General features: G+C 40.5%; 3 protein-coding genes across 3 annotated transcripts; 2 read left to right on the forward strand and 1 right to left on the reverse strand.

Annotated features, from left to right (window-relative positions):
• slc47a5 (solute carrier family 47 member 5) lies at positions 1 to 4,713 on the forward strand. The gene is made up of 17 exons (XM_023404591.2): positions 1 to 280; positions 604 to 705; positions 918 to 986; positions 1,104 to 1,252; positions 1,430 to 1,472; positions 1,594 to 1,638; positions 1,761 to 1,858; positions 1,949 to 2,046; positions 2,157 to 2,270; positions 2,406 to 2,473; positions 2,704 to 2,812; positions 2,921 to 2,996; positions 3,086 to 3,155; positions 3,270 to 3,402; positions 3,532 to 3,626; positions 3,809 to 3,916; positions 4,106 to 4,713. The coding sequence occupies exons 1-17, from the start codon at positions 113 to 115 to the stop codon at positions 4,394 to 4,396; spliced, it is 1,836 nt and encodes a 611-aa protein (XP_023260359.1). The 5' UTR covers positions 1 to 112; the 3' UTR covers positions 4,397 to 4,713.
• A 535-nt stretch (positions 4,714 to 5,248) lies between these two features.
• Positions 5,249 to 11,557, forward strand: LOC111653852 (multidrug and toxin extrusion protein 1-like). Its single transcript, XM_087173535.1, has 17 exons — positions 5,249 to 5,925; positions 6,313 to 6,414; positions 6,606 to 6,674; positions 6,781 to 6,929; positions 7,807 to 7,849; positions 7,981 to 8,025; positions 8,174 to 8,271; positions 8,363 to 8,460; positions 8,591 to 8,704; positions 8,802 to 8,869; positions 9,333 to 9,441; positions 9,551 to 9,626; positions 9,737 to 9,806; positions 9,966 to 10,098; positions 10,206 to 10,300; positions 10,398 to 10,494; positions 10,669 to 11,557. The coding sequence occupies exons 1-17, from the start codon at positions 5,767 to 5,769 to the stop codon at positions 10,968 to 10,970; spliced, it is 1,827 nt and encodes a 608-aa protein (XP_087029661.1). The 5' UTR covers positions 5,249 to 5,766; the 3' UTR covers positions 10,971 to 11,557.
• Positions 10,980 to 15,665, reverse strand: LOC111653870 (multidrug and toxin extrusion protein 1-like). Its single transcript, XM_023404593.2, has 12 exons — positions 15,601 to 15,665; positions 14,944 to 15,041; positions 14,749 to 14,846; positions 13,950 to 14,063; positions 13,795 to 13,862; positions 13,591 to 13,699; positions 13,163 to 13,238; positions 12,701 to 12,770; positions 12,447 to 12,579; positions 12,179 to 12,273; positions 12,047 to 12,089; positions 10,980 to 11,485 (listed from the first exon to the last, which is right to left on the reverse strand). The coding sequence occupies exons 1-12, from the start codon at positions 15,634 to 15,636 to the stop codon at positions 11,283 to 11,285; spliced, it is 1,143 nt and encodes a 380-aa protein (XP_023260361.1). The 5' UTR covers positions 15,637 to 15,665; the 3' UTR covers positions 10,980 to 11,282.
• Positions 15,666 to 15,671: the final 6 nt, after the last annotated feature.

The raw sequence follows: 15,671 nt of genomic DNA on the forward strand, positions 1-15,671 counted from the left end.
CCACAGTGTCAAACCTGTGATGGAATGTGTGAATTAGTAACCTTTTAAGATGTTGAAATACTTAACACAACAGTGGTGAATTCGGTCCCTGGAGAGCAACTAAGATACGTACATGACAGAAAGGAAAGTGGCTTCAGTGGGAAAACCTGCAATAGCATCGGATCCTGCAGGCATGGAGGCTTCCAGTGACAAGCTTTTCTGCTGCAGGTGGGTGCGCAGCAAGGTTCCCCTGGCTCACAGAGAGGAGCTGTACCACATCCTGAGGATGACGGGGCCTCTGGTAAGGACTTGCCCTGTTTAAATACCCTGTTCTGTCTGTATGTAGTTGTGTGCATCAAGGGTGTCCTCCATAGTGAGTTGATTTATACACTGGAAGATGGACGAGAGTGTTTTGTTTGAACTGTAAAAAAAATACACTTTGTCTCTATTGTAAAGGCAGCAATCGGTCAACCTAAGCCAATGGTTACATGCTGCCAAAGCACTGACAGTGTGGTAGCTCATTTACAAAGACGGCCATGCAAATTCATTGTAACCTTTACTGTAACATCACCTGTGAGCTGGTAGCTGTATCAACTGCAGCGTTGTTGGTGTTTGTCATTCCAGCTGCTCTCTCGAATCCTCAATTACCTGCTTCCATTTGTGGTCACAATGTTCTGTGGGCGTCTGGGAAATGACGTGATGGCTGGCTACGGATTGGCTTCTGCTGTAAGTGGTCATCTGTGTGCTCCACAGAGTGGTGGAGGCTAACATGAGAAAATGAGAGGTGAAGATATAATTTCAAGGGAGTTGGTGGAATGAAAGCGAACCTTCCCATGGATAGCTTTTACAGTCCTCTCACCAACCTGATGATTTAAAAATTATTGATTATGATTAGAAATATGGCAAATCCCTTTAAGAATGTTTCATGTTCATTTCAGACTATTAACGTCACCACTGCAGCAACAGGATGTGGTCTGGGACTCGCATGTGATACTTTGGTGTCTCAGGTTTGTAAAGCTCTTTGTCCAAAACAAATATGCCCGCAATTCCACTGACTCCAGAACCCAACTGTTCATTACTCTCTTCCATGTAATGATTAACATTGTTTGTGTACTGTCGTGCAGACATTTGGTGGTAGGAACCTGCTGCGGGTGGGAGTGATCCTTCAGCGGGGCATCATCATCCTGCTGCTGTTCTGTCTGCCTTGCTGGGGTCTGCTCATCAATGCCCAGGCCATCCTGTTATGTCTGGGCCAGGACCCTGAGGTGGCCAGGTAACTAACAGCACCAAACCTGCATCCAGGGTTCTGAAGTCCTTATACAATAGCTTAACATTTCTGAGCAGGAGCGGAAATATCTGTGCTTAAACAGATAACATTGAACGGTGTATGTATGTTAAACGATCATTTCTTTACCTTTAACTGGATCTGAATACACCTTCTTGATTTCAGAATAGCCCAGCGGTATATTACAGCCTTTCTTCCAGCAGTGCCAGTGAGTTGTGGCTTTTCTCTCGCATTTATGTTCTAAATCAATACATTATTAGTGATGAATAGAGAAACTACTTTCCCACACACCTTAAAGTCAACAGTTTTCATCCGTCTTTGTCTTTTAGGCAATGTTTCTACATCAGCTTCAGGTGTCTTATCTGCAGAACCAGGTGTGTTAATGTCCTTCACACAGTTCTGTCCTCTTATTGCACAGAGTCTAAATATGCTATGTGGGGAGGTATAGCTAAGTGGTACTCGTTGCATCATCATCTCATCATCTGTTTGTGTACAGGGTATAATACTGCCTCAAATGTACACTGCCGCCATGGCAAACATTGCAAATGTGGTGACGAACTACGTCTTTCTTCACTGGCTGGATCTGGGGGTTAGGTAGGTGTAGGTGTTCTCGACAAATTTTAAATGTGAATAAAACTGTTGCTCACACTGATATCACTTTGTCTGTGTGTGTGTGTCTTACAGTGGATCTGCAGCAGCCAATACTCTGTCTCAGATTTACGTTTGTGCTTTTCTGTTTGCTTACATTTGGTGGAAGAAGCTCCATGTGAAAACATGGGGAGGTGAGGGATTTCATTCTTATGCTCTCTCTGTGCTGACTTACAGTACATGACACTGTTCAGCCTCCATCTTTTTTTAGACGACATAAATGAGTTTCTCTCTCCCCCTGCAGGCTGGTCTGTGGAATCACTGCAGGAGTGGGGTTCCTACATGAAACTGGCCATCCCAAGTACACTGATGACCTGTTTTGAGTGGTGGGTTTATGAGTTTGGGGGATTTTTTGCAGGTAATCCAAATATTTTTTTATGATTACTTGGAGTCCATTCTTACAGACATAAATTTAATTATGCCATTTAATACCGTCTGTAAGCCATCAAACCAAATTTTAAGTCGTGATTTCTTCTTTGTCTCCAATGATCAGGGATGCTGAGTGAAGACGAGCTGGCAGCTCAACATGCTGTGATAATGGTGGCATTCATAACCTACATGGTAATTTGTAGTGACTGCAAATCAAAACTTTTAATTATCCCTTTAAAAGTGACAATTCCTCAGATTTAGACCGGTTAAAAAAATAACTGTCACAAATTATAGTTGATGTTTACGCTTCTGAACACTCTCAGGAGCAGGCTGTTTTGCATGACATGATTGATGATTTGATGATGATTGTTTTTTATTAATATATTCATTTTTTATTTTTTTTCAAAATGATGACTCCATAGTTTCCTCTCGGTGTTCAAGCTGCAGCGTGTGCCCGTGTGGGTAATGCTCTCGGGGCAGGAGACACTGCCAGGGCAATCCTCACCAGCAAGATGTCACTCACTCTTGCAGGTCAGCAATAAACATTTTCTGTTGCCTTTATTAAGAAATCAGCATCTGATGTTTGGTTTCATCAACATGTTTTACTGTTGGACAGACTTCACAGCTCCTCTTTTACAGGCAGCATGGCGGTTGTTGAAGGTCTGGTGCTTGGCTCGACTAAAACAGTGATTGGCTCCATCTTCACCTCTGATGAGTGAGTCTCCACAGCTGCACTCACATTTCACCAACTGTATGACAAAGTTGTAAGAGTACAACTAGAAACCATGTTAATTATCATTTCAGGAAGATCATAGGTCTCGTCTCCCATTTGATGAATGCTTACTGCTTCCTTCAGTTCTTTGATGGTCTTGTGGTGAGTCTCCCAGCTTGTCTCGTGGTCAAGAACAAAATATATTCGCAGTATGATGCCAAAAGCAAGTCATATACTGTATATATCAAATGTGAAATTTCTTTTTCCCCCTCCTAGTGTGTGTGCACGGGCATCTTCTTGGGCACGGGCAAACAGAAGATACCAGCTGTGGCTAATTTCATTGGATACTACTGCATAGGACTTTCACTGAGTGTTACTTTAATGTTCGTCGCAAAGCTGAGAGTTTTGGGTAATTAAATGAATATTTTGTTGTTTTCATTGACATTCAAGACAAGTACATGGCTACGTACTAAGAGCAGTTTATCATAAGTGAAGCCTGCTGTGCCCTTGACAGACTAATTTGTCTTTTTCTCTGCAGGTTTTTGGCTGGGACTGCTCATTTGTGTCGTCTTACAATCCACCTTCTACATCATTGTGATCTTCAACCTGAACTGGAAGAGGATGACAGAGGAGGTAGGCCACTGGTTAATCTAACAATCAGAATCACGCAGGGCCTCGTCTGTTCAGATGCAATGACAGAATTTGTTTTATTTCTACAGCACCGGCCTCTGAGACAAATCTGGCAAATTTCAACAGCTTTTTGTTAAACGTGTGCTGAAATTGGCAGTTAAGTTTTTATCTCTGCTTGTTTGCAGGCTGTGAAAAGAGCTCAGAAAAAGATACACATGACATTATTAAGTGCAGCTGCTCTGTCAGACGCTCCGGGTAACAACACTATCGGCCAGACAGAGAGTAATGGGAACGTAAGTGGCCAGTTATTCTGAGAGGCTTGTTTATTCTGAACGCTAACAACCTAAATGGCTTTTCATATCTCATTTTCACACTGTAATCAATGAACTTTTCTATTTTGGTTTTGATGTAATACGTTTCTATAAGATACTGAATATCTGACAGCTTTCCTAGTTGGACATATGATGTTTTTTCCTTTCCAGTCAGTGGATGGCTACATGTCTGTAAGAAGTGAGTGCCATGATGCCAACACTGAGATGCAAGGTGGACATGTGGTCCAGCAGGTGAAGGGAGGTCGTCTCTCCACCACACAGATGATCCTCAGGCGAGGCATCACTATGTTTGCAGCCGTTGCACTTCTGGCTGTGGGAACAAGTGTGCACTTTCTTGTGCCCTTGCCAGAGATCCTTTCTTCAGAGGACTGGATCAATACTACATACACTCCTGATCAAATTTTCTCCACTGTGCCGGTCCCAATAGAAGAGACAGCGTAACCTTGAGAACCTTGATCATGAAATCATTGTTTGTGGGACTCAATAGCTGTGAGAAGCTCGGGGCTAAACTGTGGCGGATTGGCTGAAAAGTGACATGAATGAATTTAAGAGATGAATTCATTGACAGTTTCACTCCCCTTCTCTTCTATTTCTCATTGACTTTTATGTCATTTCTACCTGTAATGAAAACTGTTTTTAGGAGCTCTACAGATCCTATTTCAAAACTCATCTCTATTCTTGGGACAGAAGAAATAATGGTGTTTGTAGAAATGTGAATAGACTTTCTATTTTATTAAATAAAAAAAGTAGTGAAGTTTTGTGGGTTGAATTTTGCGCTTTTGTATTCAGTGGTTGTTTACCCTTGGGACTAAAAGGAGATAAAGTAAACTGTTTTTCATTCAGGGCTGGACAGTAACAAAGCACATTACTTCAGTACTGTACTTAAGTATATTTTTCCAGTCTTTGTACTTTACTTTATTTTTTTTTTTGGAAACTTACGACTTTTATTCCACTACACACACACACACGCGCACACACACGCACGCACGCACACGCACACAACACCACACACACACACACACTACCAAAGCTGTTTCAGTACACTGCCATGCTGTTTTGTGAGGGTTTTTCTGTGTTAAAGAAAAAAAAAAAGAAAAAAAAAGTAACTAAAATGACAATGGCGGCCCTTTTGTTTATTCAATTGTAATTTTATGGCCATTTCTATAGGGTTTGTATTATAGAAGCTTTATATTCCACATGTTCAACAGTAAGTCAGTTCATTCAGTAGGTTGTTTTCGAGTCATTAGGTTCTGTAGATGCACTGTGGAAAAATACAACAATGTGCTGACATAAAAAATTTACCTTTTGAATACTTGTGTATTTTTAAAAGCAAGTCCTCCAGTACTTCTACTCGTATTGGAGTGATATTTGACCAGGAGTATCTCTACTTTGACTTAAGTAATGGAGTTGTGCACTTTGTCCAACTCTGTTTTTATTGACTAACATATAAAGGTTCACTATTAACAGGTTTTTCATCATACCAAAGATAAAACATTTACAGAATGGTAGACCAGAACATCATTTGGAGACAATTTAACTCCATGAAGCCTTTTCATATTTAGTGGCTACATAATAACAGAAAACATTTTCTTGGAGGAAAATTAGAGGAACTAGATGCAGTAAATTGTATTTTAACCACTCAAATCAAAACTGTCTTGCCTCCAAGTCCCACATCTTTGTCTTTGTTGTGATTGCAGGCCTTTTTCCTGTCTGCGTTGTTTCAGCTGGCCTTGGCTTAGTTCCAGGGAAGTTGTAACCGCAACAAGATTTCCATTCTGTCCAACACCCTGGAGAGCAACTAAGATAAGTACATGGGAGAAAAGACGGACACTTCGGCATTGGCATCTTATCGTGCTATAGACATGGAGGCGTCCAGTGACAAGCTTTTCTGCTGCAGGTGGGTGCGCAACAAGGTTCCCCTGGCCCACAGAGAGGAGCTGTACCACATCCTGAGGATGACGGGCCCTCTGGTAAGGATTGGCATTGTTTATATACCTTCCTCTGTCTGTAAGGCACTTTGTGGACTGAGGCTACCTTTGCTGAAAAGCTGATTTAGACAACTGAAGATTGATGATATTCTTTCTTTGCCAAAGAAGGTTAAGATGTCTGGAAAACAAGATTCTATTTCTGAGACTTAGGAGCAGAATCCAATAGACCTAAAACAGTGTTTGGCAGGTTTCAGACAGTGGCTGAACAGTGGCGGCAACCTGCCAAAAGTGACGACAGTGTGGTAGCTTATTTGCCTAGTCATAGTCTGAGTGTCATGATAAATAATTGCAACTTTTGTTTACTGTATTTTACAATCTGTGAACTGGTAGCTGTATCAACTGCGCGGTTGTTGGTGTTTGTCTTTCCAGCTGCTCTCTCGAATCCTCAATTACCTGCTTCCATTTGTAGTCACAATGTTCTGTGGACGTCTGGGAAATGACGTGATGGCTGGCTACGGATTGGCTTCTGCTGTAAGTGGTCATCTGTATGCTTGACAGAGCTATGTGGAGGCTAACACGAGAAAATGAGAGTTGGCAGAGGGAAAATTAAATGTTACAAATGTAAACTCACCTTCCCAAGATAGCTTTTACAATTCTCTCACAAACCTGATGATCACTAGTTTAGGTCAAACCCATTCAAGCATGTTTCATGTTCATTTCAGACGATTAATGTCACCACTGCAGCAACTGGATATGGTCTGGGGCTGGCATGTGATACGCTGGTGTCTCAGGTCTGGAAATCCCTATTGAAAAGATGATATAAAACACTGGAATTTTTATTGACCCCCTTCTGTTTATCACTGCCTTCCCCTCTAAATTGTTAATTATGTTGTGCAGACATTTGGTGGTAGGAACCTGCTGCGGGTGGGAGTGATCCTTCAGCGGGGCATCATCATCCTGTTGCTGTTCTGTCTGCCTTGCTGGGGTCTGCTCATTAATGCCAAGGCCATCCTGTTATGTGTGGGTCAGGACCCTGAGGTGGCCAGGTAACTAACAGCACCTCACCTGCATGTAATCCTATTGCAACCCCTTCCAGTGATGCGGACAATTTTGAATAGTAATGAGTCAGATCTTGAGACAACCTCTCAGGTTTAACGAACACCATCTCAGCATTAAAATCAGATGTGGTCCCCACAGATTCACTGAACAATTTCAGCATAAACAGAGAATCTGTATTCCAGATATTCACCACATGATATTCACCAATTGTATAAAGAAAAGATATCTTGGTTTTATTGCACTAATTTTGCTCCTAATCCTTTAACCATTAGACACATTGTGCTTTACCTGTATTTAAATATATATAGCCTGTATAATATTTCTTTAAAGCTGCATTATTAGATTTTGGTCACTCATTGGCAAAGTAACTCTCAAAAAAGCTAACAGACACACAGCCCTCATCGCCTTATGAAGTTAGTAGGGCTAACTTACAAATGTTGCAGACACAGAGCAACACTATCATCCTACTGGTGGTTTGACTCTGGTCACCGGACCATTATAAGTGGGTTACGGTCCTGAAAGATATCTGACTCTTTAGCTTGCTAGATATCCGAGTTCAGTGGCTACTCGCGAACTTGTCAGCTGTTTGCTTCTGGTAAGGTTGACTTGATGGGGTTTTCACAGTGAATGTGAATGCTAGCTGCCTGCTGCTGCTACTGTAGGGTTCATGGTTGACAAGAGCAGTAAGAAACAAGAACAAGGTGCTAGTGATTTAGGCAGTTTTAACTTGTTAGGAAATAGGACATTTTCCATACTTAGCTTTCTGGCAGTGAAACTAATGATGCTCAACAGTGAATATTTTATTATATAATAGTAATGCTTGTTTGTCTTTAATTTGAACTGAATGCAGTGCATTGATTTCAGAATAGCCCAGCTGTATATTACAGCCTTCCTCCCTGCTGTACCAGTGAGTCCTGACTTTTCTCTCGCCTTTTATGCAACATTTGAAAAACATTTTCAGTTATTATTTTGCATTTTTTTCTGAACAATAAGATGTTATATATTTAAACAACATATCAAAATCTTCTTTCTGTGCAGGCAATGTTTCTACATAATCTTCAGGTGTCTTACCTGCAGAACCAGGTACACACTGTCCTGAACTAATTATGTGTTGATCTAGTTCTGTATCATATTATTGCAGCGTATAAAAATGTTGTAAATCTTAATCTAATTGAATTTCTGATGGGAAAGGTATGAGTGGTGGTAATAACACTGCCTGCCTTGTGTACAGGGTATAATACTGCCTCAAATGTACACTGCCGCCATGGCAAACATTGCAAATCTGGTGACGAACTACGTCTTTCTTCACTGGCTGGATCTGGGGGTTAGGTAGGTGTAGGTGTTCTCGACAACATTTTAAATGTGAATAAAACTGTTGCTCACACTGATATCACTGTGTCTGTGTGTGTGTGTCTTACAGTGGATCTGCAGCAGCCAATACTCTGTCTCAGATTTACATCTGTGCTTCTCTGTTTGCTTACATTTGGTGGAAGAAGCTCCATGTGAAAACATGGGGAGGTGAGGGACAGTTATATTTAGAAGATATTTATTGTGTCCTTATGACCTTGTGGATTACTTTGTTCATTTTCCAAGAAGCCAGCCAAAGGTTTTGTCCTCTACATAAATAAGTTTATCTCTCCCCCTGCAGGTTGGTCCGTAGAATCACTGCAGGAGTGGGGTTCCTACATGAAGCTGGCCATCCCCAGTACACTGATGAAGTGCTTTGAGTGGTGGGTTTATGAGTTTGGAGGATTTTTTGCAGGTAATCTAAATAATAGATATTTGTAATTCATTTGATTTCATTCAACCCGATACAAACTCCACGTCATGACTGTGATTTCTTTGTCTCTAATGATCAGGGATGCTGAGTGAAGACGAGCTGGCAGCTCAACATGCTGTGATAATGGTGGCATTCATAACCTACATGGTACTGAATATAGTCAGAGCGCTACTTTCTTATTTTAAAACTTTTCTCCCAACACCCTAAAGGAGTTTTAAATCGAAAAAACAACTGGACTTGATTATTTGTCTGGGAAGACGTTCACCTCTCATCCAAGAGGCTTCATCAGTTCATGTACGCATTTCACCAGGCATCCAAGAGGCTTCATCAGTTCATGTACTGGTCAGATGCGTACATGAACTGATGAAGCCTCTTGGATGAGAGGTGAAACGTCTTCCCAGACAAATAATCAAGTCCAGTTGTTTTTTCGATTTAAAACTCCTTTAGGATACTATGACCTGGACAAATGAGAATATGCACAGGCTTTTCTCCCAACACGTTTGAATTTGAAGTTGAAAGTTTGTTTACCTTTAGTCAGATTCAGTTAACTTCTGAACACTCTCGGGATCAAACTCTTTTTCAAACTTGTTCAAAAATGATGACTCCATAGTTTCCTCTCGGTGTTCAAGCTGCAGCGTGTGCCCGTGTGGGTAATGCTCTCGGGGCAGGAGACAGTGCCAGGGCAATCCTCACCAGCAAGATGTCACTCACTCTTGCAGGTCAGCAATAAACATTTTCTGTTGCCTTTTATTAAGAAATCCGCATCTGATGTTTGGTTTCATCAACATGTTTTACTGTTGGACAGACTTCACAGCTCCTCTTTTACAGGCAGCATGGCGGTTGTTGAAGGTCTGGTGCTTGGCTCGACTAAAACAGTGATTGGCTCCATCTTCACCTCTGATGAGTGAGTCTCCACAGCTGCACTCACATTTCACCAAATGTGATTGTTCAAGTACTAGTGCTACACATAAAGACCAGGTGTGATAAATATAGATCTTACTAACCATATTTCAGGAAGATCATAGGTCTGGTTTCGCACTTGATGAATGCCTACTGTTTCCTCCAGTTCTTCGATGGTCTTGTGGTGAGCCTTACCGTTTTTTTTTTTTTTGGTTAGCAAAACAAATATATTTGCATTATTATCAAAAACATGTAAATTAAGTCAAATATAAAATGTTTATCTATCTGGATGTTACCAAGTGAGAACGCATAATAATTAGAGATTTGTCTCTTTACATCCTAGTGTGTGTGCACGGGCATCTTCTTGGGCACGGGCAAACAGAAGATACCAGCTGTGGCTAATTTCATTGGCTACTACTGCATAGGACTTTCACTGAGTATTACTTTAATATTTGTAGCAAAGCTGAGAGTTTTAGGTAATTGCATAAAGTGACCTTCTTTTGTGATTTCCAAAATATTTTTTACATTTTTTAAATGAAGTCAGCTGTGCACATTACTGACGAAGCGGTCTATTTCTCTGCAGGTTTTTGGCTGGGACTGCTTGTTTGTGTCATTTTACAATCCACCTTCTACATCATTGTCATCTTCAAGCTGAACTGGGAGAGAATGACAGAGGAGGTAGGCTTTTCAGCGCCTGAGTTTGGACTTCAGTATCAAACTGTGCCTTCAAAACCTACTGTATTTGTTACACGTAAAGGTCTCTGCTTGCTTGCAGGCGCTGAAACGAGCTCAGAAGAACACTCACATGATATTACTAAGCACAGCTGCACTGTCGGACACTGCTGGTAACAATACTGCTGACCGGACAGCGGGTAATGGAAACGTAAGTGTCCTGCTAAACTTTCAAAACCTATATTATTTTTCCTCATTTGTCTCCTCTTGTCATTAGGTTTTTGACATCCTCTGTTCTCCGTTTTATTGTGCTTGCTCTACATATGATTTAACTAAATAAAGTAATGATGAATGTGATATTTTCTTGCAGTCAGTGAATGGCTATATATCTGTGAGAAGTGAGTGCCATGATGGGAACACAGAGACACAAGATGGACATGTGGTCCAGCAGGTGAAGGGAGGTCGTCTCTCCACCACCCAGCTGATACTCAGGCGAGGCCTCACTATGTTTTTGGCTGTCGGACTACTGGCTGTGGGAGCAAGTGTGCACTTCCTTGCACCCTTTCCACAGACCTTTTCTTCAGAGGCCAACTTTACGAAGGCCTGGATCAATAGTACGTACACTCCTGATCAAATTTTATCCACTGTTCTGGTCCCAAATGAAGAGTCAGCTTGACTTCAAGAGTTCAACATAATCACAATGTTTCTGTTTAATCTTATAAATACAGAGGTTGTCGACCTCTCTGTAGTTTGCCAGAATGTGGTTGTGAACCGAACGCCTTCAGATTCACTGGAAAATCTTGTGAATGAATGGTTTAAGAGTAATATTTTGCCTCAGAGATTAATTCATTGCTCATACCTCCTGCTTATCTGCACTTCTGCCTCTCTACTGTGCTGCTCTGACTTCCTGCGATGGAAGCAGCAGCATCATGTTGAGCACTGGTGGCTAATGAGTTACTCCACTGAATACAACAGACTTTGTTCATGTTCATGTAACCAAGTTAGTGATCAGTAGGTTAATAATGATTCCAGCAGCCAGGATGAATAGCATGGCAGCCAGAGCCAACCCCCTCCGCAGAACCAGAGTCCTGTGATTCAGCTCCTCCTTCACTGTTGGTTCCTCCTCAGCTTCAACCAGGTCCATGTTGTCTGTTTGGCCGTGTGAGCTACCTGGAACATCTGGCTGCAGACCTGGAAATAAATATGCAAATGTCACATCTTCACTTCAACTGGGAACTTCAAATTAAAAGGTTCTATCTGCAATTTTGCGAAAAATTAGTCATTCGCACGAAACTATTCCTTGAAGGTGATCGGTTTATTTTTGGTTTTATGCATTAATAGCCCAATAATTGAAATTGTAAATAATGTTATGAATGCAACGTTTTTTTTCTTTTTGTTTATTTTGTTTGTTTGTTTTTTTCTTTTTTTTTCTACCATTAGCTAGACTACTAGTTTGCTAATGTCAATTACACAAAATGCTGATGTTTATTAGCAATAATAAATGGTATTTTTCGTAACTCCACTGGGACTACATTAGAGATGACAGTGGTTATGGCTACAATTTTAGAATGAAATAATTTGTGGTAAATTCTAGTTTCTACTTAGCTAGAAAGGCAGGGGTTTTGTCAGTTTAGCTTGTAACTTGTTTACTTCAGCAAAGGCAGATGATATTTTTTCTGTGCTGAATAGGATAAATGTTGTCTTTCTTTCTAACAGTATAAAATACTTTAGTTGCTGCTTTATCTTTCTTACTTGTGTCTGTGGAGCTCCCACGCATGCCCGCTCTTATTTGAGCCTGGAGGAAAAACAATGTTCAAACATTATATTCATAAAGAAGTAGCCTTAGGCCATGTATAATGGGAAGATTTACCTCTGAATACTAACCTCGACTGTAACTTTATTCCAGTTCATTCTTGCCAGGTAGAAAATCAGAAATGAGCATTGTAGAAACACACAGGTAAACAAGCCCATCCACAGACCTGTAAAAGAATTGAGTTGTTTGGAAACAGTAACAAGCAAATGTTGATGCTGTGGTGAGCTCCTACTAAAAAAAAAAGGATGCTGGGGATAAAACTTTAAAAAAAATTACCAGTCAACAATGTGGTACAAAACAGCTATAGGCTAAAGAGAACATCTCTGCTGTGAATCTTACCCTTGATTCCTAATTTGGCAGCAAACATCAATGGCACTCCAATAGGGAAACCAATGCCATAATATCCCAAAGTGTTGCAAATAGCCCCAACTCTCTGTTTACCTGCTCCTTGTATAATGCCACTTGAGGCAGCCTAGTCACACACAAAAATAAATATGTCATTAGACTTGCCAAAAACGCCTATAATTCTTCACAAATACAACAATCTATGGGTATATCATGAGATCTTGATATAATGGAAGGGATATACTCACTGATATTGCATCTAGGAGGATGAATGGAGCATAGAAACTTATAACATCAGCAACCCTTTCCCTGATTTGTCTGTTAGCAAAGAAAAGACTCAAAATTTAAGAGAGGAAAATGACAAGAATATTACATTTGTGTGTATTTTGGAGCACTGTGCAATTTTATACTATTGTAGTATCTCTGACAAAAGAGAAATAAGTGAATTGTCTTTGCTGTGATGCTACACAGCTTGAGTGCGCCTGTCAAAAACATTTGCCTCAAGTTAATGTGTAAAAGAATATCTATGCAGAGTTCACTGTTTTTGTTGCAAGCAATGACTCACATAATGGGGAAAGTTCATATAAGAGACCTGCTATCGCCGGCAGACTTGACTCAGCATGTATTAATGTAACACTCCCTGGGAAAAGAGTGTTTTCACAAAGCAATGAGATTTGTAGTTATAAAAACACATGATAAGATGTACTCACTCATCGTACGTAAAAATGTAGGAGATATGGCCCTTTAGACTCGCAATGAGAACTGCCAAACATATAGACACTGACCCTGTGGTAAAGAGTGACAGACTCGATTATCCACCAGTTGCATCATTCAAAATCATTCATTTTTTTCTGTAGCACGCTGACATTTATTCACACAACCTAACCTCATTGGTCAGCCTTTTCTGCTGGAGCAGTTTATGCCCTGCTCTAGGGCCCCTCTTAAGTTGATGACAAGGGAGATGACTCACTTACGTTTTCAGTCAAGAGAACTTGTTCTATAACTCTAAGCTACTCCAGCATGTCATTTCAGTGACAGAGTGAAATTGGAACAATTCAAGTATTATGTCAACTTAAAATACATGCCATTTTAATGATGTGAAAAAAAAGGATTAAATAGTGTGTAAGTGCACACTGACCTGAGCAGAACATTGACATTTTAGCAGACAGCTTGGCCTGCTCTGTTTCTCCAGCTCCCAAGGCATTTCCAACTCTTACACTGCCTGCTACACTAAAACCCATAGGGAACTAATGACAAACATTCAATGTTAATATGCTGTCAACAATTTGATGTATATTCAGTGTTTGGTAGAGGAGAGATTATTTCACATGAGCGAAGTCACCATGTATGCAATATTTGCCAGCTGGTATACGACTGACTGAGCTCCAAGTTCCACCTCACTTATTAGACCTGTCAACAACAAACAGCAGTTAGATTTCAGACCAACTTTACTTCACACGGATGCTTTAAAACTGCAGTGTGACCTTGTGACAGTACCTGCCAGAAAAGCTCCAATTTCATACGTCCACCACTCAACACAAAGCATGACCATGCCAGGGATGGCCAAGTGGATGAATGAGCCCCAGTTCTGCATGCACTCTTTAGACCAGCCTGTGTAGTCAAACAGTGAATGAGTATGTTACTCATTTACTCAGTCAGTGAAGAATGAAAGCTCATTGTTCAGTGAAGACTCTTCCTCAAGTACTGCTGCTTGCACAAAAGGGTATAAAACTACACCGTAGTTTATGCCCTCAGGATGTCAGATATAAGACATTTTATGCTGTTGTAGAGGAAGAAATGTTCTCCACAGACAAGTACTGCATGCAAAAATAGAAAATTTACTCCAAAGTACCACACAAAAGCTTCACTGTGTTGCGTTTGTTGTAGATATTGCTCACACATTTCTGATGAAAACAGTATCATTCACCTTAAACTGTAGGAAGAGGTGCAGATATTGTTTTTTCTGAACCAGTTGCACTCACAGTCTTGTGTAATACTATTATTATTATTCTATCTTTTAAGATAGGTGTTATGTTTTCTTTAAGTGCCTTTAACAACTAACTAGTGTATTTTCTGATCACCTATACATGACCTGTAACTAAGATTCTAAATATTTCATATATCAAAATCCTGATTTGTGTTGACTCTTCAAAATTAGAGTATTTTGCCTCTTAAGCTACAGCCTGATCCTCTTTTATTCATTGCTATAATAACTCATTATAACGCATGCTGAGGGAAACCACTGGAGTCTCTGATTATATGCAGGATCACTGTCTTCCAAAGCAAATGTACTCACCTCCCCAGGTGGCCTTATGAAGACCTCGCCACATGATATAAGCATATAGAATTCCAGCCATGGCGAACTGAGAAATGGTGTTGGCAACAGCAGAACCACTGCAAAGAGTATTTTATAGTGTGATACTGGCTATGTGATGCCACCAGTAATGATGATCCTGAATGAGCCATGTGCAGTCCAGTAAACGATACTCACGCTACTCCCAGATTTAATGCGTGGAGAACGATGTAGTTGATGAGAGCGTTCAGAAGATTGACCACAAAGCCTGTGATTACCTGTGGCCATATGATGCCCTAAAAGAAAAGTGTCACATATTATTCTTATTAGACACATGCAAAATGTAGGAGCTCCTTAAGGGTTTTTCACCGCTTGGTCTCCCTCCCATTAACAGGCAGAAGATGTATAATTCTACAATTCATGGATACATCTGCACATGATGAGGAGCCAATTTAAGCGTGAAACGTTTGAAAAACTTAAAAGGGAGCACTGTTGAGAACAGTGTTGCGAGACCTTGAGAAAGTAGAAAGTACCGCACAGTTTGGGACTCAGCACTTGGAAGTTTGTGGTTTCATGCACATTTGTTTTAAGTCCCTTGACATGGAGAAGTTCAGGCAGCCCTGACCTCATTACCATTTGAATCGGGACAGCATTAATCCCTAATGTCACATCAGTATGCAGCCTGGATCTACACTGTAGCCAAATGAATAGAAAGCTGGCTAATAGAATTTTTCTGTATATTGGATCCACTCTATCCTTTTGTGGAGAAAAGGAAGCAAATCATTGGCTCTGTGACCCCTCTTTTATATAATCAAACTGTCTTATTACTTAATGTTGAATAATAATGGACCTTACCTGGTTTTGCAGATATTTTGTTTCTAATGAATACATGAATGTAGCCTGTGAAGACAAAACAATAAAAATAT

This window comes from Seriola lalandi, unplaced genomic scaffold, assembly GCF_002814215.2.
Source record: "Seriola lalandi dorsalis isolate HSWRI2012SDOR001 ecotype SW California unplaced genomic scaffold, Sedor1 jcf7180002054249, whole genome shotgun sequence".
Classification (NCBI taxonomy): Eukaryota; Metazoa; Chordata; class Actinopteri; order Carangiformes; family Carangidae; genus Seriola; species Seriola lalandi.